This window comes from Vulpes vulpes, chromosome 13 (assembly GCF_048418805.1).
Source record: "Vulpes vulpes isolate BD-2025 chromosome 13, VulVul3, whole genome shotgun sequence".
Taxonomy (NCBI): Eukaryota; Metazoa; Chordata; class Mammalia; order Carnivora; family Canidae; genus Vulpes; species Vulpes vulpes.
In genome coordinates, this window is record NC_132792.1 from 88,721,715 (window position 1) to 88,746,904 (window position 25,190).

At 39.6% G+C, this 25,190-nt stretch overlaps 1 protein-coding gene across 2 annotated transcripts in view; it reads left to right on the top strand.

Annotated features, from left to right (window-relative positions):
- Window positions 1-1,591: 1,591 nt before the first annotated feature.
- Window positions 1,592-25,190, top strand: part of AKAIN1 (A-kinase anchor inhibitor 1) — a 49,514-nt gene continuing 25,915 nt past the window's right edge. Inside the window, exon 1 of one of the 2 annotated variants that reach the window (XM_026005889.2) lies at window positions 1,592-1,755. In XM_026005889.2, coding sequence (XP_025861674.1) covers window positions 1,719-1,755 — 37 coding nt within the window. In that variant the 5' untranslated portion in view covers window positions 1,592-1,718. Of the gene's footprint in view, window positions 2,183-25,190 lie in introns of both variants that reach the window. The other variant, XM_026005888.2, reaches the window with a different exon arrangement.

Consider the following 25,190-nt stretch of genomic DNA (forward strand, 5'->3'; position numbering starts at 1 on the left):
AAATGCAGAATCTCTCTTTTCCACCCTGATCTACAGAATCATAATCTGCATTTTAAGGAGATCTCCACGGAATTTATATGCATGTTAATATTTGAGAAGTACTGATTTAACATATTTAGTTCCCATTCCTGTAGGGTGTATTCCCAGTGTGTCAGCAATTTCCTGGAAAGGGTTTAATTGGGGCTGTGTTCTCTCTTAATTAATCTGTTAATACATTATCACATTTAGTCCCCACAAAAAACCTTCACAATACCTTAATCCTTATATTGCAGATGAGACAGTTAAGTAACTTGTCCAAGGTCACACAGCTAATTAATGGTGGAGATGTTCTACTTGAGTCTGACTTGTTCTCAGATCTTTTTTTTCCTATGCCACACTGCTTTCTCTTGAACTTAATCATTATTAACTGTTTATGCATTAAGAGAATACAACCCATAAAAAATTAAAGGTTTTAAAGAGAGCTTTTAAAGAGGACTTTCAATCATTCAAAGATTATTTCAAAGACTGTATCACGTTTCTGGTGATAAAGCAAAGAAGACAGAATGAAGTGCCATTGGTCCCTAGTTTTTGGTGTAATTTGGGGGAAGTGAGAGGACTGTACCTTGTCATGCACATTCCTTGTCCTGCCCATCAGCTGACCTGCATCTTGTTGCTGCTGAGGCAGGTTCCATCTGTTTAAGGCTGTGTTGAGCCAGGTGCTAAGAGCAGTACTGATTGTATTATGTTGAGGCTGCCCATATGCCTCCACACAAACTGTAGTTCAAGAGCTGTAAAACTGTTTGCATTCTAAATCCATCAGATGGCTTTGAACAGAACCAATGCCAATAAGGCTATTTGAATGCTTTATATTTGGCAAAAGAGTGGAGAAATTATGGCCACCAACCAAATTATTCGGAAATGTTGTATTTTCAGAATAGCTATATTTTCCAGGGAGAGGTGCAACTGAAGAAACCCCATAAAATACTGGAGATGGCCCAGGTCACCTTTTGTTCTTGGAAAACTCCAGCTGCAAAAACAGAGAATAAAATCTAAAGTAACTGACATCTGCTTTGAGACCGGAGGATCCCGTGTCACCTTAGCTCTGGGCTTGTAACCCAGATGGACTTGTTTCAAGCTGGCTAACATCTACTCTGTGCTATCCACACTACACAAACGTTTGTTCTTGGAACTAGATAATGATCTAAAAATGAGCAGTGAATTAGAAGCATGAAGTGAGTGTGGGACATGTCCCAGTAACTTTAGAACTCCGCCTGGATGGGGAGGGGGGGCAGTTTTCAGTGGGATCAAGGTAGGGGAAGCGCTGTTTCTTAGTCAGTCTCTGCGATTCTCACAACCGAAGGGGGCTCTGTTGGCTCAGAGCGTGTAAGCTTGTCTCAGAGCGAAGACATATCTCACTGTGGTCTCTTTCTTGTGCATTGGCCAGCTTTGCTTTCAACTAAAATGATAACCTCGAGGAGCTCTCAGAGGGGACTGGCCGCCTTAGGGCGGGGCCTGATCGGGCGCCCTCCTCACGTGCTCCAGTCACCCCGTCCTTCCCTCTAGCTCTCTTCCTGACGTTAGCAAAGACTGAGTGAGAGAGGAGCCCCAAGGGCTCATTTACTTGGAGGCCCCACCCCTCTATTCACAGTCACTCAATCCGGAGAACTCGGAGTCGTCCTCAAGAGTAAAGTTCTTTGAGTTATTTATATATATATTACAAAAGGGCAAACTCATCCTAAATGTCAGTCCGGTATCCACGGAGGCGAGAGACAGCAGGTAATTAGAAGCAATTAGTCGTCCCCCTGCCGGGAAGCCAGCAATTACCTTTTTCTCTCTTCCTCTTCCGTCCTTCCTTCTCCCGTGGAAGCGATACGAGTGTTTTGCTCCCCAAGCAGCAGCGTGCGCCGAGCTGGCACGGGAATGAGGGATGCACCGAGCGGGATTCGGTCTCCTCCTCCCGCCGCCGCGGTAGCCGCGGGCAGAGCAGTGCATTGTGCAGGCCGAGCGCGCCGCGGCGGCTGGAGCTGCGGCCCCGGGATCGCGCGCCGGGAGCTGTCCGCGGTGCTGACCAGCCCGGCGCACGCCCGCGCGCCCCTCTGCCAAGGACCCCAAGTCCCGGCCTTCCTCCCACCCTTCCGTCTGCGGGTCTCTCCTCCTCGCCTAGGGGCGGAGCGGCTGGAGGAAATCATGGTGTTCGCTCCAGGTATCCCAGCACCTTGCTTTTTCACCAGGTGTCCAGGCGGGGAGCGGGGAAGAGAAGGGAGAGCATATAGGGAGAAAAGGCCTTTACCTTGCCTCCCGTCCGCGCGTTTGGGAGTTACTGTCCCTAAGCTAGGGGCGGGAGAGTGCCTCTGTGCGGAGTCGTCCCCCCTCTCCCCAGGCCCGTCCCATCTGTCCTCTAACCATCCCCAGCAGCAGTCCCGTCGCTGCTCTAGCCGCCTGGTCCCTCCACATCCCATCCGAGCTCAGGCACCTTGAGAACTGGGACCTTTGCCAGACACACAGGCGCCTACGTGGGCTGGAGAGTGGAGAGATCCGGCCAGGAGTCGTGGGCTTCAGGATACTTCGGTGGGAACCTTCTTCCCTGCCACTTCCCCCTCTGAAAAAGTGGCAGAGTGACCCGGTCCCTCCCGATGTCCTGAGGAACGAAGTGGGGAAGCCCACGGGACTGGGACGAAGGGCGCAAGAGTGTTACTCCTCAAGGAATTAGACCTGAAACTCTGGCTGGAGGCTGCAGCGCGGAGGCTGCTACTGCGGCGCCGGCGCCGCTGGCTGTTGCAGTGTCTTTTTGGAGCTGGCGGTGAAGGACTTTGGTCCCTTTGCTGCTATCTCTGGCTACAACTTGGCGAAGAGTCAGATTTACCTGTGGTTGCTTGGCTTACTGGTGTGTGTGTGTGTGTGTGTGTGTGTGTGTGTGTGTGTGTATTTGAGTGATGGGTGTGTAAGTTGAGCAGCGGGGGGGAAAGCATGGTCGCTGTTAACCTACGAAGCTCTTTCTAGGGGGTAAATACAAGGTCTTTCTCTCAAGTTCCAGGCTCTGCTTTCATAAAAGACTGCTGTGGGGGGCAAAAGGGGAGTATGGAAAAGAGTAGAGGGGATGAAAACTTAAGTTTGTTATGGTTCTTTCCCTTGAAAGGTTCTTTTGCATTTGCTATAGCCATTGGACCTCAGATAGCTGGGGAGGAAAAGTGTAATGCAATTTTAAAAGGGAAGAATTGAGTCTGGGTTTCAAAACAATTCAAATAGCAAGACTTAACATCCCCCGGGATGTCAGCTGAGGCAGGAGTGAGTTTCTGTCAGTTCTAACACTCACCACAAGGCAGTGACTCAGAGGATGACTTAGAGGAAAGTCCAGAGGCCCTTCTGCTGACCATCCCAAATAATTCAAGGCAAGGGGAAGTCCTTTTGTACAGTGAAGGACATTCAATCAACACAGGATCTGTGAAGTTGAAAAACAACAGTTCTTTGTTACATTTATAAACTGCTTACTTACCACTTTATGAAGCACTTTTATGCCATTATTTCATTTGATCTTCAAATTATCCTCTGAGGTAAGCAATATCATTTCCCCTTTTACTAGCCCCAGGAGGCTAATTTCAGGTAGTCTTGCCAGCCTCAGCTGGAGTTTTCTGAATCCTCTGAATATCTTTTTTCCTATACCTCAGAACCTATCTGCTTGACAAAATGCCTTTTCAGTTTCCAGGATAGCTGCTTTTTGGTCCAGGCTCAGATGTATCCAAAGGGAATTGTCCTTCACTTCTGAGGTGAGGATGGGCTAGTGTTGTCCCCAGTTAGTGTTGTTGGGTGAAATCAACTAGGCATTTTCTAAAGGCATGATTGTGAGTGAAAGACTGTGTAATGAGCAGTGAGTAATTCCTGGAGTGGATTGAGCTGACTTAAGCAGACTACTGCTTGGACCGGACATTAGTTTTCCATTTTTCTTCTAAGTTTTGTGTTAGTTTTTCATTCCCTGAAAGGAAAGTAGAAGTTATTCATAACTGTCAGAGAAGGCATAAATTGTCCTGGATAGGATACGTTACAGAAACCTGTGGGGAAACACTTTTTGGGTCATTTCTTCAATTTTGACTTTCTCTTAAAAATTATAAGCATTTGGGGGCAATAAGAATAGAGTGCTTAAAGTATTGTGTCAGCTTACCTTTTCATTTACAGATCACATGTCTTCCAACACATATAGTGATATTATTCTATTTTTAAGAGATTTTATTTATTTATTCATGAGATACACACACACACACACACACACACACACACACACACACACACACACAGAAGCAGGCTCCCTGCAGGGAACCTTAGGTGGGACTTGATCCCAGGTCTCCAGGGTCACACCCTGGGCTGAAGGCGGAGCTAAACCACTGAGCCACCCGGGCTGCCCATTTTGATATTATCCTAAAAGAATACTGAAACAATCAATTGTTTTTGAACTCTGCCAGATTTTCATCATTACTGTCTCATGTCTAGGACTATTGCTTTTCTAAATCTCTATAATCAGAGATACAGATGTTTTGTACTAGTCAAGGCAAATATTCCGCCCCCCCCCCCATTTTCTCTAAGCCCACCCCGGAAGGGAGAGAACAGAGGCGTGTGCTATCATTATTCCAAAATTAGTAAAGTAAATTAAAGTAATAATCCCAAATGAATATAATAATAAATTAACATCAAGCTGTTCATAAAATTGGGTCAGTGGGTACTGTGCCCTTCTAAACCCATTGTAGCTCTTTGGATTTTAGCAAAGGGAAGCAAGAACCCTGAGCTTTACTTCTGGCTTTGCCTCTGCGATTGACCTGCCTTGAATGATTCTACTGCTCTTTGGTTACCTTAAAGGCAAAGGTGAAAAGTGACAGAGATTCAGGAAGCAAATTTCAGCCCAGAAGTACAATGTAATGAGGGAGAAATGATTGGGAATCTATATGACTGTAGTTAGGATTCACTCTTATTACATGGTATAAAACAACCTTGCATTCTCTTATTTCAATTAGTCTACAGAATATAAGGAATATGGCTCAAGTTGGGCAGGGTTTTTGAGTGGTTTCTCAGCTTACATAGGGCAGACAACTCAATTCTGTACTTTTCCTCCTTCTTATACCATTCATAGACTTTGTAACTTAGGAGGATTTTAATTTTGTGCATTTTAATATTTAAACTCCTTAATAGTAAGGGACTATGACTACTAATTATTTAAGGATTCAGTTATCTAAAACCTATCATGCATTTCTTCTTCCCTCTAAAGGAATGATGTAAAATTAATAACAGTTAAATGAGGAATAAAGTATAAATATATTAATTCCTATGTAAGTACCATCTATCCCTACATAGAGGTTAAACCAAGCTGAGGCACATGGCTGAGGTAAAAAACAAACTGAGGCCCCTTGCTTTTCTTAAATCTCTTATCTATTCCTCCTCCTTCATTTCCCCAAAACTGAAGATGGAATCTTTGTAGAGCAATGTGAGAAGATTAAGAAGCATATCAACAGTGCCAAAGGAAAGAGGATAAAACAGCAGATATGGAAAAATTTTTTGGCTCTGGTGCATAATACTTAACTGACCCAGGTTACTTAGTCTGTGGCTCTGAAAAAGCTTCCTTTTGAGAGGAAAAAACGTTTTGGGATATCTGGATTTTATATATGGTACTTCTGTTTTTGTGGAGGAAAATCAAGGCATTATTACCAATTTTTGGACAAAGTCAAAGTAGAAGAAGGGAGGAAAACCACTGGGCATTGGTGTTGAAAGTGAAAAAGTATAGAAGAAAATTTCAGGATATTTCTTGGCCTGTTCCAGGATGAGAAAGGGTATGTTCACAGATTCAAGTGTTTTTTCAGTGCCCTGGTTTCATCCAAAGAATTCCAGATTCTGAACAATCAGATTAGCAACTCCTCCCTTGAGGAAGAGCTAATAAAAAATAGACTGTGAGGTATAAAATGAGAACAGAAGTTTCCTTATCCCCGGGCCATTCCACATATCCTCGAATGACTGGTATATACTTCAAGAATTAATGTACTTCTTTTTGTGGATGGATCTAAGATATACTTGACCTGTTTGAATTGCCTTCAAGTAAGATGTATTGTCAAGAAAAAAATCTTTTTTCTCTTGTACATGAATTAGACAAGATATGATAACAAGGATTTCAAGGTGAGATAAAAATGGTATAATTGCAAGCAATTGAATAGCCAGCTTCTTGACTTCTAAGATTACTTTGAATAACATTTAGCAACAATAGCTCTAAGAGAGTTATAAAAATATCTAAGAAAATATTTAGTGCAAGGTAGTTATAGCTTTTGCTTATTTATGTAAGCCTCTTAACCAGTTCTTGAGAGATAAATGAATAAATAAATTATATGACAGACAGACTGTCTTAACTCTGAGGTTTGCCATCTGCAAACTGGGCAGCTATTTATTAGCATAAATATTTTTTTTACTTTTATTACTTTAAAATTTTAAAAAACTTACATACAGTTAAATGGACAGGTTGGCTTTCCAATATGTTGTGAATTATAGGTTAAGGTTTTTTTTTTTTCATGTGGATGTTCAATTATTCTAATACCATCTGTTGGCAAGACAATATTTCTCTGTTGAATTACCTTTGTAACTTATTAAAAGTTAACTGGCTATATTACTGTAGGTCTATTTCTGGACTCTATTTCATTCATCTATATATCTGTCCTTTCACTAATATCAGCCCATCTTGCGTACTATAGCTTTATAGTAAGGCTTGAAATTAAGTAGTGGAATCCTTCAATTTTGTTTTTCTCTTTCAAAATTATTTTAGCTGTAGTAGTTCCTTTGACTTTCCATATAAATTTTAGAATCAGTGGCGTGTGGGTGGGAAAGTCAGTTAAGCATCTGCCTTTGCCTCAAGTCATGATCGCAGGATCCTAGTATCAACCTGAAGCATTGTGTGTGCGTGGAGTCCTTGCTCAGTGAGGAGTCTGCTTCTCCCTTTGCTCCTCACCCTGTTTGTGCTTGCACATGCATGCTCTCTCTCTCTTTCTCAAATAAACAAGCAAACAAACAAATAAAATCTTTTACAAAAAAGTTTTAAAAGTTTGAATCAGCTTGCCTGTATCTACATAAAATGAAATCGATCATAATAGATTTCTATCTATTTCAAATCTATCATAAAATGATGAGTTTGTGGAGAATTAATATCTTAAATATGTTGAGTCCTCCAGTCCACGAAAATGATTGGTCTCTTCATTTATTTAGCTTTTCCTTGATTTCTCTTATCAGTATTTTGTAGGTTTTAGCACAGAGATCCTATGTATGTTTTGATAGGTTTATACCTAAATATATTTTTGAGAAAAGATACTCTTTCATTAAAAAATTTCAATTTCTGAAAGTTCATTACTATATAGAAATATAGTTGGGTATCTTATGTTGACCTTGTTCCCTATGATCTTGCTTACCTCTCTTATTAGTTGTAGGAGTTATACTGTAGATTTCTTAGGTTTTTTTTTTTTTAAAAGATTTATTTATTTATTTATTTATTTATTTGACAGAGAGATAGAGAGTGCGAGCGCACAAGCAGGAGGAGCTGCAGAGGGAGAGGGAAAAGCAGACTCCTCCCGCCAAGCAGGGAGCCGGATGGGGGGCTCCATCCCAGGACCTTGGGATCATGACCTGAGCCTAGGGCAGATGCTTAACCAACTAAACCACCCAGGCATCTCTCTTAGGAGTTTTTATTTAGGCAATCATGTTGTCTGTAAATAAGGACCATTTCATTTCTTTTCCTGTTTTATGCCTTTTTGCATTGGGTAAAACACTAGCATATTGTTAAATAAAAGTATTTAGAGTGGACATTCCTTTTTTATTTTGTTTTTTAAGATTTTATTTATTTATTTATTTATGAGAGAGAGAGAGAGAGAGAGAGAGAGAGAGAGGCAGAGACACAGGCAGAGGGAGAAGCAGGCTCCATGCAGGGAGCCTGATGTGGGACTTGATCCCTTGTCTCCAGGATCACACCCCAGGCTGAAGGCAGCGCTAAACTGCTAAGCTACCAGGGTTGCCCTAAAGTGGACATTCTTGACTTATTATTATTATTATTTTTTAAAGACTTTATTTATTTATTCATAGAGACACAGAGAGAGAGAGAGGCAGAGACACAGGCGGGAAAACATGTAATCTTTTACCATTAGGTATGTTGTTAGCCATAGAACTTTTCATAGATGCTCTTTATTAGATTGAGGAAGTTCCTTTCTATTCCAAGTTTGCTGTGAATTTTTATCATCAAAAGACATTGAATATCATCAATTTTTTTCTGCTTCTAATGATATGATAATGTTGGTTTTCTTTTTTTGAGTGTTAATATGATGGGTTACAATGATTTTCAAATGTTGAACAAGCCTTACATTTCTGAATAACACTCATTTGGTTTTGATGTATTATTCTTTTCATGTGCTGAAGGATTCAATTTGTTAATATTTTTTGAAGGATTTTTTTGTTCAGTGTTCATGAGATATATTGATCTGTAGTTTGCTTTTCTTTCTTTTTTTTTTAATTAATTTTTATTGGTGTTCAATTTACCAACATACAGAAAAACACCCAGTGCTCATCCCGTCAAGTGTCCACCTCAGTGCCCGTCACCCATTCCCCTCCAACACCCGCCCTCCTCCCCTTCCACCACCCCTAGTTCGTTTCCCCGAGTTAGGAGTCTTTATGTTCTGTCTCCCTTCCTGATATTTCCCAACATTTCTTTTCCCTTGGGGAATATAAATAATAGTGAAAGGGAATGTAGTTTGCTTTTCACACACTATCTTTATCTGTTTTTTTTTTTAAGATTTTATTTATTTATTCATGAGAGACAGAGAGAGAGGAAGAGAGAGGCAGAGACATAGGCAGAGGGAGAAGCAGGCTCCATTCAGGGAGCCGGACGTGGGACTCGATCCCGGGTCTCCAGGATCACACCCCGGGCTGCAGGCGGCACCAAACCGCTGCGCCACTGGGGCTGCCCTTTTATCTGGCTTTGATATTAGTGTAATGCTATCCTTATAAATATGCTAAATATTTCTGCTGATTATTTTTTTTTCAAAGAGATGATGTAGCCTAGTATAATTTCTTCCTTAAATGAATCATCACTCACTGAGGAGGGAGACCATGTGCGCCTAGAATTTTCTTTGTGGGAAACTCTTTAAACATGAATTCAATATCTTTAATAGATGCAAGACTATTCTGTTAGTTTTGAGTTAGTTTTGGTAGTTTTTATAGTAATTGGTCCATTTTATCTAATTTACTGGTTTTATGTGAACAAACTTGTAATACTCTCTTATTAACTGTTCAGTATATGTAGGATTTATAGTGATGGCTTCCTTTAATTCCTGATGCTGGTAATTTGTGGCTTCTTTGTTTATTTATTTATTTTTGCCAGTTTGGCTGCAAGTTTGTTCATTTTTTAAAATTTTTTCAAAGAAACATCTTTTTGGTTTCATTGATATTCTGTATTGTTTTTCCGTTTTCAATGTCATTGATTTCTGCTCTTTATTATTTCCTTCTTTCTACTGGCTTTAACCTTATTTTGCCCTTCTTTTTGTGGACTTAAAATTAAACTGAGATTGTTTGTTTTAGATTTTTCTTTCTTCTGATATAGACAGCACTATAAATTCCCATCTAAGTGTGTCTTTAGCATATTTTACAACTTTTAATATTGTATCTTTATTTTCATTCAGTACAAGATATTTTGTAATTTCTCTTGATACCTTCTCCTTTCTCCCATGGATTATTTAGAAATATGTTGCTTAGTTTCCAGTTACTTGGGAATCCCCTACCTATCTTCCTGGTATTGATTTCTACTTTATTTCCATTATGGCCAGGAGATTATCTTTCTATGATTTTAATTCTGTTTAATTTGGGAAGGTATGTTTATGAGACAGAATATGGTCTACATTGGTATGTTTTATGTCCACTAAAAATGTTTATTTTGTTCTTTTTTGGGTGGAATACTCTGTAAATGTAATTTTGATATGGTTGGTTGCTAGTATTGTTAATTTCCTCTATTTTAGCTCATATTCAGCCTACTTGGTCTATTGATTATTAGGTAAGGAGTGATGAAGCTCCCAGCAAAAAAAATTGTGGATTTTCCCATTTTTTCCTTTTGATTTAACACTTTTCGCTTTATGTGTCTTGAAGCTCTCTTATTAGAGAGACAACAATCTAATAGACTATTATGTCTTTCTGAATTGACTCTTTTACATTAAGTAATGTCTTTATCTCTTGTAATTTTTCTTGCTCTACAGTCTATTTTGACTGATAATAACATAGCTACTGCAGCTTTCTTTTGATTAGTGTTTGTATGGCACTGACAATCCTCATTATTCACAGACTCCATATTTGCAAATTTGCCTGCTCAGTAAAAACTATTGTAAAATAGATCAATCAAAAGTAGTACTTGCAGCATTTTCTCTATCATTCAAGGACATGTGCAGAATGGTAGAAAAATTGAGTTGCCTGGCATGCATGTTCTCAGCTAAGGTTGAACAAGCAACACTTACTTTCTTGTTTCAGCTCTCATACTGTAAACAAGTGTGATTTTTGTGGTCTTTTTGGTTTTTCACATATTTGTACTTTTTGTTGGTGATGTCACTATTTAATGTGGCCCTCAAGTGTAGTGCTGAGGGGTAGCCCGATGTTTATAAGTAGAAAAAGATGGTGACATACTTTATGCAGGAAAAATGGTAGATAAGCTCCATTCAGGCATGAGTTATAGTGCTGTTCACTGTGAGGTAAATTTTAATGAATCAACAACATATATTAAATATAGTTTCCTTAATCAGAAACACACAGAAAACAAGGTTATGTATTGATCAGTTGACCAAAATGTTACAACCAGAGGCTCATAGGAACCCAACCCTGTATTTCCCTTAGGAGCAATGGTTCCCTATTCGCTAATTCACTGAACATAACTTTTGCGAATAATGAGATTAGACTGTATATTGTTTCTATTGTTTCCCATCCTTTTGCTTTTAAATCACCATGATCATTGTATTCAATGTGGGTTTCTTGCAGACAGCATATTGTTGGGTCTTGCTTTTTTTTTTTTAAGATTTTATTTATTTATCCATGAGAGACACACAGAGAGAGGCAGAGAGAGACAGAGGGAGAAGCAGGCTCCCCATGGAAAGCCCAATGCTGGACTCAATCCCAGGACCCTGGATTCACGCCCTGAGTCAAAGGCAGATGCTCAACTGCCTGAGCAACTCAGGCATCCCTGGGTCTTACTTTTAAATCAAATACATAGTTTTAAAAGGTTTAGTTAGCAACTGACTGCCTGTATGTCTTTCTCCTATTATTACTGCTTTTTCTAATTTTCCATTATTGTTTAAAATTAAGTAATATTGGAGATCCCTGGATGGCTCAGTGGTTTGGTGCCTGCCTTCAGCCCAGGGCATGGTCCTGGAGTCCCAGGATAGAGTCCCACATCAGACTCCCTGCCTGGAGCCTGCTTCTCCCTCTGCCTGTGTCTCTGCCTCACTCTGTGTCTCTCATGAATAAAGAAATAAACTCTTTTAAAAAATTAAATTAAGTAATATTTTACCATTTGAAAATTTCTGTTAGAATTTTAAAATTTTAGTAAGCATAGATAGCCAAAAAGAAAATTTTAAAAATCACATTATCCAGAAGTAACCACCGTCAATATTTTACATATAACTTCTCAAACTCTTCAGACCTTGTCTCTATGAACATAGCTCTTTTTAAAACAAAAATGTTACCCTGACATGCATACTACTTTTTGACACGATTGTTTACACATGTACTGTTATCATCTTTTCGTGCTATTCAGTTGTCTTATATCTATCATTAAAAAAAAAAAGACATAGAGCAAATGGTGTCATTATCCTTGTTTTTACAGATGATAAAAGTAAGGCTCAGAATGCCTGACCAATTTAAGGTTACAGAACCAAGATTTGACATTGGATCCACTTATCTTCTATATACAACATAGTTTTTTAAAAACATAGCAAGCAACACGTAATTTGCACACTAGGATTAGAGACAAAGAAGAAGAGATAAAACTGTTCTCCTGTGGAGAAAATCTTATGTATTTTGAAAACCCCTTCTTCCAAACTGGACTTTAAAAAGTGTTCTCTCAACCACACAGAAATGGGCTTTGTCCTTTCACACTTCCTGGATTCTTCATTGACTCCAGACTGCTGCTATTAGTGATAGAGTGAAAGGATGGATAGACAAGATTGCCAAAAGTTGACCAGGAGACAAAAAAGAGCCAACAAATTTACAAAGTGCTTGATAATTCTCAATGCATTTGTATTAACTCGGTGCCATATGCAAGATAATCTTTGAGTTTAAATAAAAGGCCTGGGACTAAGTATAGTCTTTTTCTTCTCTGTACAACTGATGAGAATATTTCAGTTATTCCAGAGCAATTCAAATATGAAACAAAGTTGGTTGCTGCAGAAGCATGGATTTAAGGACAGATAGGCCTGGGTTTAAAGAGCCATGTCTACACTTAGTGCAGTTGGGAGAGCCATCCAATCTTGATTTGCTGGATTGTAAAATGAATTCATAGTATCTATTTTCCTAAGTGTTAATGAAGATAAAGATGAAGTGTCTGGCCTGCAGTAGGCTAAATGGTAAGCTATTATTGATGTTATTGTTTTGAAAGGGAATGAATTATAATGTGTTTTTATGTACATATGCATGATTTTGATTTCAGAATTGGACCATCAGTCTTGGAAAGTTATACAGTTGATTTTCTTGTTTTGGAAGAAGACTAACTTACTGGTTCAATATGTTACCTGAGTAGAGGTTATTAAATGTTAAAGCCAAATGCTATAACAAGCTGAATTGATGATAAAGCAGATGTCTGAATGTGTCCTGGGATGAATAAGTTATGAATCATGAAAAGTTGCCGTTTAAAGGCTAGCAGCTGCATGCTTGAAAGCAGATGGCCATCTTGCTGATCTGAATAATCCTGATATTGTCTAAATTTAAAAGCTGGATGATGATTTTCTAGGGGGGTATAAAGCATTATATTTTAATATTTAACTATTTAATTAGGTAGATTTGTATTTTGGATATGAAATTTTGTTTCACATTCTCTTTACCTTTTGTGTGTATGTATGTATGTGTGTGTGTGGTCTTATGTCATGGCCACACCAGCATTCTTAGATACTATTCTTTGAATATTATCTTTGGTCCTACATGAATCTTTTTAGTAAGAAAGCTTTTTCTTTCTTCTTATAAAGATACTTTGTTGGTGAGACAGCCACACAATCACTAACCAGAGATTGGTAGAGGCATTGGAGTTTTCCTTCAAAAGTTTGTTTTGACTTGTAATATGACTTTGAATTAGTTAAACTGCTTCCTGTGCCTCTTTCCCAATCGTTGTCTAAAAGTCTTCCTCAACATCTTAGAGATTTAGCATCTTGGTTCTCAGTACATACATTTACTGGGCAGAGGGGATAAACGTAAGAAAAGGCAGGGGAACTACATTTGTAGAAGATGCATGGCATGCTGCATGTATCACATGCACTTTTCTTAGTGCAAGGAACAACTTTATAAAGTACATGCCAAATTGTTTTTCTTTAACTTGTAGCTAAAATACCGTTTCATGTCTCAAACAGTGACAGATGATCTATTTGCTGAAACTAGTAGGAAAAATGCAATTTTTTCATTTCTTTAACATTTTTTTTCTTTAAAATGAGAGAAATAGTGTTTATGGTACTCAAGAAATACACTCAAATTAGTAATATTATATCTCTGTTCTGGACACCTCACATAAGCCATGTATGATGGGTCTGTTTGGTATTTAGACAGGGAGCCTCCATGGAATCCACATCTTGTATTGTCTGGAAGAAGTTGTTAATTTTTTCTTCATGGAATTTATTTCTAACATTCTTGTGTACTTATTTCTGCCTCTCCATTTTAATTTTACATTTTTTGTGGGAATGAAAAATGAAATTATATGTTTATTGCAGCACCATAAATGAGATTTTGATCACCCCTGACCAGGAAATTTAGAATGAAATTCCCTATAGCTTTAATTGCAATCTGACTCATGCTATAGAATAGATTATTTCACCACATCATTAGGCCATGCTGTACGAGTCAATAAATAATAGTTGTTTTGCTCTAAAAATAACTTATTTTAAGAAAGACAAACTTTATAGCTTCGTTTTTCTTGCCATTCTTTCTTGCGTCTATAGGGTGATACTAGTTGGGTGGTGCCAGTATTCATTAGACTGGAACTAACTAAAAAGAATAAATATGACACTCCTCTACCCAAAACCTTGGACCGCAGCAGATACCTTGGTAAAGGTCATGTGCAGATTGGCCTGGGAAGGAGATGGTAGCTGCCTTTCTGGGAGCAGAGCTGGGGATATCATAAATATTCACTAATGGAGAGGTGGTGTAAATGCTTTAGATATTTTCAATCATTTATTCAACAGACATTCACTGACTCTCTTCTCTGAGCCAGGTGCCCTGCTATGTAGTGATCACTAGGATTTTAACATACAAAGGTACACCAAAGGATCAGGGTCCCTTAACTGAAGAGTAGAGAGTAGCAGGGGATGAAGAGGAAAAATGGGTCAGTTCTGTGTGGAAGGAAGGGACTGTCTTGTCTGGGTCTTATTCCTCCTGGGGAGCCTGCCCTGGGAATGGATAAAGCCTTACTCCAAAAGAGAAACCCTCCTGTTTGGACCATTCTGTAGTGCCACTGGGCCATGCATGAGAGCCCTGTTTGTGAGTGCAGGAATGTGAGACCGGGAGACATGACTACCAAAGTAGAAAGAGAGGGTCTTTTTTGTCTTGATATTTTAGGTCCAAATATGCACTTTATAAAGAAATGGTCTCTATTGCTCTGAAGTGACAATAAGGATTCTCTCAAGGCAGGAGCATATTAGAGATCTGAAAGTAGACCCTCTAAGAGAAGCAGATGTATTGATCTAGGCCTGACTCTGACCCCCCAAATTTATCTTTACTTGAGGTCATCTCCCTTAAATGACCACTGCCATCACCAGGATGGGATGAAAGTGTGCTGTGCTCCCTTTAAAGCATTGCCTCAAGCATGGGTACACATGTATTTTCCTGTTTTCTAAGCATAGCTAAGGTGGACTTTTATTAAACACTAAGGGAAAATCCAAAGGAAATTAGCATGCAAACATATTAAAAGGATCAGGATTTTGATCTGGTCATAGGTATTTTACTTCTAGGTCCCTATTCCTGCCCATCCCATTACTATCTGTGCTGAAGCTCAGGGATTCTCAATGCTGGCTATACATTAACATTACCAATATTGGTAATATTACCAATATTAACCAATGTTACCAATATTAACCAATGTTAATACCAATATTACCAGAGCAATATATTGTTGCTCTGGGTCCTACTCAGGCTGGTAAAATAAAAATCTCAGGTGGTGTGCCCTAAGCATAAGTGATTGTTAGAAGCTCTCCTAATGGTTGATTGTGCGTTTGGGCTGAAAATCACTGATCTAACTTCAAAGGGCAAGCACAACAGGTGGGCAGCTTGCCCAGTTCCTTACCCTCCTGTTCCTTATGTATCTTCTCTACTCAAAACAGGGCACATACAAGCGCTTCGTACATGTTGGATAAATGAATCAATGAATGAACAAATGGCCATCTTTCTTTTCACCTCATAGTCATCCCATTAAATTAAAAACCAAGAGAAGATTCTAACTCTTCTGCTCACTTGGGGCCTTCCCATCCAAGTCTTGCTCTGGTTTGAGGAAGAGACCTCTTCTGGTAATTGACAGCACTGTAGGATTGTCAGTGATTAAAGTCTGGTGGTGGTCTTGTTCCACTTGTTCACAGTGAGATCTCAATCACTCAAAGGTCATAGCGGTCATACAACCAGGATTACACACGTCAATTAGCAGGAGGGTCTATATATCCACACAGAGGGTCTGTATATCCACAGGCAGATGAGTCCTACTGTAGTTAGGCTAGGAGTCAAAGTTGAGTTAGCACAGTATTCCCAGTATAGGGCAGAAGGCAGACACATAAGGCAGGTCATGACCCTAGAGGGACATTGACCAGGGATTTGCACTGAGGGCCTTGGGGGTGATACCCCTCTTGCCTGGTGGTTTGTCTACAGGCATGACTCTGAGAGATGATTGGAGTCACAGTTGAGGAAGGAATAGGGCAGAACCAATGACATGTATGCCAGAGATTGCTCAGTGTAGATTCTGTGTCCTTCCCAATGACATTCTAAGCAGTTTTTCATGTTCCTGCAATAATCTGGGTCAAATGGAAAAATGGGTATAGTTTTCTTGGGTCCTCATTTCAGAAGGGCACGTTACTGCAAATTTCAAACACTGAAGAAAAGAATCAAAGCACGTATATAATCAAATAATTTTCCTTTAGGCTTAAGGTGTATTTTTGTTATATAATTTAGCTTAGAATCAATTTATATATGGTAAAATAAGAATAGCTTATTTATTATTTATAGAGTATTACTTACAATGCATGAGTCTGAAAATACATTTTTAATGCTATTTAATATGCTAAGTGTCCTACTTTGTTTTGGAAATCCTGGGATTGAATTGCCTAAATGTTTTGTTATACTATCATAAAAGGCAATTATATATTTTTAATCTTTAAAATGATTTGTCTTCAAATCTTTTAGGAAAATATAATTCAAAGTTAGCATATAAAGTATACAGGCCACAAGGCATTGGAAAACATTACTTGGCTTGGAATCAGAAATTTGACTTTAATACCAACCAGGATTCTCTACATACCTTCTATATAATTTGGAGAAAGTTACTTAGTCTTTCTGAACTTCAGTTTACTTAATAGTAATAATAATGATCTTTCTTATGATAATGATTCATAGAGAAATTACTATAAAATATGCTTAATAGATTATAAATCACATGAAATTTGAGTTCTAATTTGTATTTAAAATTTTTAACCTGAATGAGATATTCACCTTGCCTGAATCTATAAGAAAAAAGTCCCATGATATCCTTAAGCGTTTTCCACCTTTTTGTGAGCTCTCTGCTGCCTCTGAACTAACTGAGATCCCAACTGCATTTGGTGCTGGCCTTTGGGAACTGCTGTGTTTTGTAGCCTTGGTCTCTGCGTAGAACTAGATAAATTCCTGGAAGTATGTGAAAACTTTCCAAGGGGTTATGTGCTTATGAGGAGAGTTTTAAGGGAGTCAGTTTCTGTGTCCTTATTTTATTTATATAATCTCTACACCAAGATTGGGGCTTGAACTCATGACTCCAATATCAAGAGCTGCATGCTCTTCCAACTGAGCCAGCCAGGTGCCCCTCTATGTCATTATTTTTATTTTTATTGTTTTTAAAGATTTATTTATTTATTCATGAGAGACACACAGAGAGAGAGAGGGAGAGAGAGGCAGAGACAACAGGCAGAGGGAGAAGCAGGCTCCATGCACGTGGGACTTGATCCTGGATCCTGGGATCACGACCTGAGCCAAAGGCAGCCACCCAACCGCTGAGCCACCAGGTGTCCCTGTGTCATTATTTTAAATCTATGTTCTCAAAGTTGATTTGCTTGAGAAACCACCAATGGTGTGCAGTTTCCATTGTCCAGCTACCAAAGTGCATAACTGCCCTTTTCTCCTTGTACAAAAGAAAGAGTTATGTCTCCCTCCCCTAATCCTACAATGTCCCCAAATGAAAAAACCCCAGGAGGCATCAAATAGGAAAAGATCTTAAGTTTTAGCCTCTGATCCAGCACTTGGCTCCTATAGCCTACAGAATTTAAAGCACTAGGTTTCATAGCATTCATAGCAGTAGGTTGGCATTCTGTCTCCAAAAAGCATCTGAGGCCTGCACACAAGGCCAGCTGTCTCCTTTTCAGTAGAATATTCCCATGGGAGGGGGGGGCTACTCTGTGTTTTATAATGTCATGCTCATTACACTAAAGATAACCACTTTCTGCTCTTTGAGGGGCTGTTTACTCTGCAATGGTGGTCGGGCCTCTCAGTGCCTTATCTCATCAGGCAGTTTTGCTTACTGCTCTTTGCTGTCAGTTTACTGATGAGGCCAGACAGGGTCTCCAAGGTGGACCTTGACTGCTTCTAGATGTACTACATGACCTCAGTGTTTCTGTAGGCAGGGCTCCCTTGAAAGGGAAACCTCAGAGCACTGCTTCTCCCCTGGGGATAGACATTGGGAGAGGCAGCCCTCAAGAGTTTGGACCTCCTTATGGTATGGTTCCCAGGGTTATCTTAGCCAGGGTGGACCATCTTCAACACCAGAGTCCACAGCACTATTGCAACTTCCTTGTAAGTCTAGTTTAAAAAAAAGTTTGTGGGAGAAAAGTTGCCTTAAGTGGTCTGGAGATCAAGGGCAAGCAGCAAAAAAGCAGGCATGGAATAAATGCATCAGTGAGGGGAAGCTCTGGGCAAGTGTTTGGAGCATATTTCTTGGATTTTGGTCTTCATCTACCAGGAGGAGTACTAGGAGTGGGTGAACAAAATATACCAGACAGCTGAGAAATAATCCTGCAGCCCCCTTTTCTGGTTGTAATGTCATTTCTACATCTTAAACCATGCACGGCAGATGGTAGAGGAGGGCTCATGCCAAGGAAGGCCCAGGTGGGACAGGTGCCTGCCGCTTACCACTACTGTGGTCAAGTGTTTAGTGATCACCAACCCAACTATGCTTCTGTTCTCTCAGAGCTCAGGATTGTTCTTTGAACCTAATCTCTGAATTCCTCAGAGTAGAACAGAGTTTGTGTCATATTAATTAATTATTTATTAGACAGGCATTATGTGCCAGACCTGGACTAGAGCTAAACAGACATGACCCCTACCCTCAGGGGACCTAGCATGTTTGGGCAGAGTCTAGAAAAACACCTGCCTGTAGTCTGGACCAGGTTTTCTCCTCCAAAGGAAAGCACCTAATTTTATTCCAAGTACAATATAACAAAAGTCGATCCATCATTTTTTGGCTCACAGTAGAGTTGCCAGCTGCTTTTGTTGGGCTTTCATGTCACTGATGGCTGTTCTTTTTGGACATGGGGAAAATGTCAGTATCTTGAATCAATGATTTGGAAAACAAAATATATACAGGAATTGGGAAAGCTACAAAATGTAATACAACACACACACTATACCAACTACAATGCCCCATGAGCTGATATTTAATTTTTGTTTTGTTTATTTCTAAAAAAGACTTTTAGCAATTGCATTTATCAAGGAAATTCACATGAATTATGCAGCAGTGTTGTGGTCAGTGAAAGCAAGTTCTCTCTTGGGAAGGGATTTGAGCATTTCACAGTTAGTAGTAACTAGGATGGTTTATTACATTTTTTATTTTGCACATTACAATATCTACTTGCAGTATTTTAATGATTAAATACTTTTTAACCAGTTGTGAAATAAAACATTTTTCATGAATCCTAACTCAGACAATGTTTAAATACAACTTTTCACCAAATCATTTATCTGGCTTCACAATATCTAGTTACACTGTAAACTTTATTTTTTTAAGATTTCATTTATTTATTTGACAGAGAGAGAGAGGGAGGGAGAGCGTAGCACAAGCATGGGAAACAGCAGGCAGAGGGAGAGGGAGAAAGCAGGCTCCTCGTCAAGCAGAGAGCCATCTGTGGGGCTCAATCCCAGGAGACTGGAATCATGACCCAAGCCAAAGACAGATGCTCAAACCAACTGAGCCACTCAGGTGCCCTTTCACTGTAAACTTTACAACAAAAGGTATATAATTTAGATACCATCTTCTTTTCTTCCATCATAGCTATTTTCTTCTTTGGAAGGACCCTGATCTTTATAATCTTAATATTTCCCTCAGAGGGGGTTTTATAGATATGGTACAAGTGAAGGGAGTCAGACTTCATAGAAATTTCTTCTTCTAGCAGTAAAATTTCAGTTTCTTATGTTCTTGGGAAGTACAAATAGAAGAGGCCAAAAATCCTTTTTCTTTTCTTTTTGAGAGAGAGAGAGTGAGCAGGGGAGGAGGGACAGAGAGAGAGAGAGATAATCTTAAGCAGGCTCCACAGCTAGTATGGAGCCTAATGCGGGGTTCCATCTCATGAACATGAGATCATGTCCTGAGCTGAAATCAAGAGTTGGATGTTTAACCAACTGAGCCACCCAGGCACCCCGAAAAACCTCTTTCTTGATATAGTTTTTTTCTTCCTAAGATATTGTTATTAATTGGTAACATGATTTCTTTGGGGGAATACAACTATATAAAACTTATGTGAAATATATAATAGTAAATAATTTGGTTAGGTGAGATGCGCTGTGAAACATCACAGGGGTAAGTAGGGCTATGAATCAATGACTAACTGTTCTTTCATAATTGTTAAGTGGAAGGATAGCATAGTGTCTAAGAGCCCAGCCTGTGGAGGCAGATTACCTGGGGTCAAATTCCATGTACAAGTTGCGTGACCTTGGCACAGTCCCTCCTTGCCTCTGTTTCCTCACCTGTAAAGTGTAGATAAAACACATTTTTGTTATATACAGTAATAGGTATCAGGTATTGTTCTAGTTACCTATTACTGTATAACAAATCACCACAAAACTTAGTTGCATCACAATATGACACCATTCCTTTTGGCCATGAATCTTCAATCCGGGCCACGCAGGGTCAGTGGGGGGGGAAGTTGGCAAAGACAGCTTGTCTCTGCTCCACTGGATGTCAGCTGGGATGACTTGATTCTAGAGGTTGGAATCACCTGAAGGTCCATTCACTTCCACAACTGGTGGTTGATGCTGGCCATCAGCTAAGATCTTAGCTGGGTTCTGTTGATTGCAACACTTCTATATGGCCTCTTCATGTAGCCTGGGTCTCTTTATAGCATGGTGGCCAGGTTCCAAGACAAATATCCCCAGGGAGAAAAAGCCAGGTGGGGGCTGTATCATCTGTCCTTGGAAATCATGCCATGTCCCTTCTGTCATATTCTATTAACTGAGGCAGTTACAAATGCTTACCCAAGTTCAAGGGGAAGAGAAATAGACCCCATCCCTTGATGGGTGATAGCAAGTTTCTGAAGAACATGGAGGACCAGACATATTGCTGTGGTCAATTTTGGAAAACGCAGACTACTACTTAATGTGGTTTTCATGAGGACTACATGAGTCAGTGTATACAGAAAATGTTTAGCACACATTAAATAATAAATGAATGTGCTAGTGTTATTAGAAGAGTATGTAAAATGTGCTGGGGACTGTATAAATCCTTTGGTTAGCAGAAACTCAGAATTCTGGAGTCGCTAGTCTAACTTCTAATTTAAACATAAGGCAACTGAAGCCCAGAGGTTAAGTTGTTCACCCATGCAATGAAAGAACTAGGGCCATGAGACCAAAGTTGTGAATGCTTCTTACTTAAGGTCAGACTAAGGAGTGTGGAAACTTACAGAGCTGGCAATCATGGAAATAAACCTCTAAGCAGTTAATGTAGTCCAGTATTGAGTGCTCTGTCTCCAGAGATGCTTAGAATCAAACAGACCTGATTATAAAAGGAATAGGTCTTCTTTATATTTCTGGTATATTTGTGTTCAGTGACAAAGTCCTTTTTCTGGTTTTATTTTGTGATTAATAGGATCAGATGAATTTCAGCTGAAGTTGCTAGTACCACATATTTTGCCACATAATGCATACTAGGCAGTATTTTTGTTAAATATCAGAATATTTTTGAATATCCCAAATATGTGAATTAGTAATACACAGGGTATGCCAGTCTTATCTATGAATATAATTGTACCCAATGTAAAATTTCAAATTGTTACAGTTATTAGAACTTTAGGCTAGTATAGTACTGACAGGTCACAGGCAGGTGAAAGTTAACTATAATTGCTGGACATTGCTGTAATGATAGATATCACAGATGAGGATATCTGGATAAACAGACTTTAATAAGATTGTATTCATTTCTCTCCTAGGAAATTATCCAGGTAGTTTGTTATAATGCTTTACCTTTTTGCTCAGAAATACATTAATTGGGAAAAAGTGTTTTTCTCACATTCAGTTTATCTAGATTTTTCTAAATCTGTCCATTAGGGATCTCTCTAGGAATCTCAGAGGAGACTGGGGCAGCCAGGTTAGTTGGGAGTGGGCATGTCAAATATGGTCCATGGCAGTGGTGCTGGTGTGAGGAAGGATGCTACCTATACTACCTTGTAGGCCATGGGTAACAGTAGATTCCATTTCATATTCCAGTTCAGACTGGCTTTCTGAAGCTGAGCTGTGTAGAATTTACTGGGAACAGGGCTTTGGCTGATGAATGGTATCTGTCATGGTCTCAGGCAGATGGGATGGCTGCAATGTCATGGGGTGTACTTGGTGTCCTTGCTGTGAATTTCACCCAATTGTCCTGTACTGGTTAATTCTATGTGTCAGTTTGGCCAGATTTTAGTCAAATGCCAGTCTGTTGTTGCTGGGAAGGTATCTTTTAGATGTGATGAACATTTAAATCAGTAGACTCTGAGTAGAGCAAATGGCCCCCATAATGAGAGTGGACCTCATCCAGTCAGTGCCAGGCCTTAAGAGAAAGGACTCAGGTTCCCTGAGGAAGAAGGAATTCTTCCTTCGGACTGTCTTTGGACTCAAGACTGCAACATCATATCTTCCCTGGGTCTCTAGGCTGCTGACCTGTCCTATAAAGGGTGGCTTTGCCGGCTCTCACAATTGTAAGAACCGATACTTTAAAATCTCTCTCTCTGTCTCTTACTAGCCCCCTCATCCCTACCCCTGTCCCTAATCTCCTTCTATGTCTCTATCTAACTGGTTCTGTTTCTCTGGAGAACCCTGACTAATACACCTCCTTTAGGTCCCTTATGTACTTCCTCCCCACCTGTTTGAGAGTTGCCTCGTTTCGAGATATGGACACCTGTTTGTGATCCATGTTATCCAAGTGCCATGCTTCTAGAAACTTGAGACTGGGAGGCATGAACTATAAGGAGAAGGGTTCACATTAAGATAAAAGTTCAAAAAGTTGGTGGTAGATTTCAAGATAAAGTAGCATTTCAGACAGTAAGAGATTTGGAAAATTGGAGACAGTGTGGTGCTGAGGAGGAATGGGCATGAGGTTTGGAAGTGGGCAGCTTGGATTTGAACTGTGATCTGGCTGTATTATCTTTGGAAAGGCACTTAAACTTTGTGAGTTTCTGCTTTCCTCATCTCTAAAACAGGGGGAATGATACCTACCTGCCAGGGCTAATAAGTGATGACTTTGGTTATTAAGGAAGGCTATATGAAGGCGGTGGTAAAATAAGGAAGTGGGTTATATTTTTCCTTATTGCTTTTATTTTCTGCTCTGTAAAACAATTTTTTTCAAGTTCCCCTCCTGCCTTTACTTTATCTTATCTGACTTACAGACTGTTCATTCCTATCGAGACATACATGATAAAAAAGAGCATACATTGTTACCCCTTTTTGGCAATAAGGCTTAAGAATAAGAAAAAGGCTTCCAGTTATGAAATTAATAAATCATGGGAATAAAAGTCACAGCATAAGGAACACAGTCAATGATATAATAGTGATGTAATGGGACAGACGATAGCTACACTTGTGGTGAACATAGCATAAGGTATAAACTTGTCAAATTACTAAACAGTACACTTGATACTAATGTAACATTATGTGTCAACAATACTTAAAAAAAAAAAAAGAGCCCAAGTGACAAAATTCTGCTACCAACCACAACATAGGGGAACCCATATTCGGGTTGGGTTGGGGAATAGGGAAACAGTGATCTCTGCAGTCAGTTGTGCACCTGACCCTATCCTTCTGCCTACATGTAGGGAGCACAGTGACACTTCCTAAGGGTGCTTAAAGGAATAAATGAGATAATCCACAAGATGTGCTTAACTGTGCCGGGAACCTAGCGAGTGTTCAATAAGGTTTAGCTAGAAACAGTCTCAGGCAGCAGGCCCAGTGGCGGCAGTAATTTTATTACAGAGATTGGCACAGAGCCCTTCAGATGGATGAGGGTATAATAGAAGGCGAGGTGGGGAAATAAACGTGGTGTGTATCCTCAGCACCAACCAGACTGAGGAAAAAGTTTGTGCTGGCGATTAGTAAAAGATATAACATTTAAGGTAGAACCAGGAGACTATCATAAAACTCAAAACAGTTATATGGTTATTTTTACCACCGTTAGCAATGGTTTTTAGGAGAACCTGCAAAAATCACTCCTGCTGTAAATTCAATTGTTATAAACTCTTGATGGGATCATGTTGCCTGGTATTTCTGCAAAGCCAATAACACTGATGCGGCAAACATTGATGCTTGCCGACGCAAAACCAACTCCTCTTCATCTGTGTGAAAGAGTCTGGATTTTGTCCTGGTATCTACCTTTCACTCAACTGACTCACAAAAATGCTGACTAGTCTATGCTCTGATGATTGTTCCACGGCTGTTGCCAGTGATTGTTTTGGCCCTGCGACCAAAGAAGGAAGAAAGGAAGCCTGTTGGTTGAGTTGGGTGTGGAGAGTGATGGGAAGGCAGGGGAGGCACCTAGTAAAAAAATATCCCACCTCATGGCAATAGTCATTAGGAGAAAGGAGTCCACACTCTGCCTTTGCATGTTGCTTTATGAGGATCTGATATGTGGATCTATTGCAGCCATCTGTGGGCATGAGGTAGAGAATAGCTGCCATTTTATTATGTTGTTGCCTTACATTTGCCTGGGGAGAAAATACTGTCCTGTTTTTATTCAAGATGAGGACTGGGCTGGAGAAGGAGGATGAATGCATATTGCAATTGTTTTCCATCATTCTGTCTGATGAATCCTACTTCGTATCTCTACCTCCACAGTACTGAGCATTCTGATCCCATATGTATCCCAGAATTTCTCTGATCTCTTGGACTGAGTGTGGCTTACTTTCTTGGCTGTCCTCTTCTTGTATATTCTAGGCTGTAGCTTTTTCGGACAATTTCCTATGTCTACTCAATGCCATATGCTTTCCTTCTTCCAGAAATTTGTAGAGCTCTCCCTTCATAGGTGCCTTCAGTTTCATTCTCCCTTCTTGTCATGGTTGTGGGTTCATTCCTTTTTGTGTTTTTATACGTTGGAAGGTACACAGGCTAATGCTTGTGCTTCCTTAACCAGTTTGACTATTTCTTCTGTCAATTAGTCATTATAATTAAGTCATGTTTGTATTGGGGTTGTTATTGATTGGCAAGACCCATTTATATATTAAGATATCAACCTATTTCATACATAGAGGAAATATATCCTCCAGTTTATTGCCTTTTAAAATTATTATGGCTTTCTT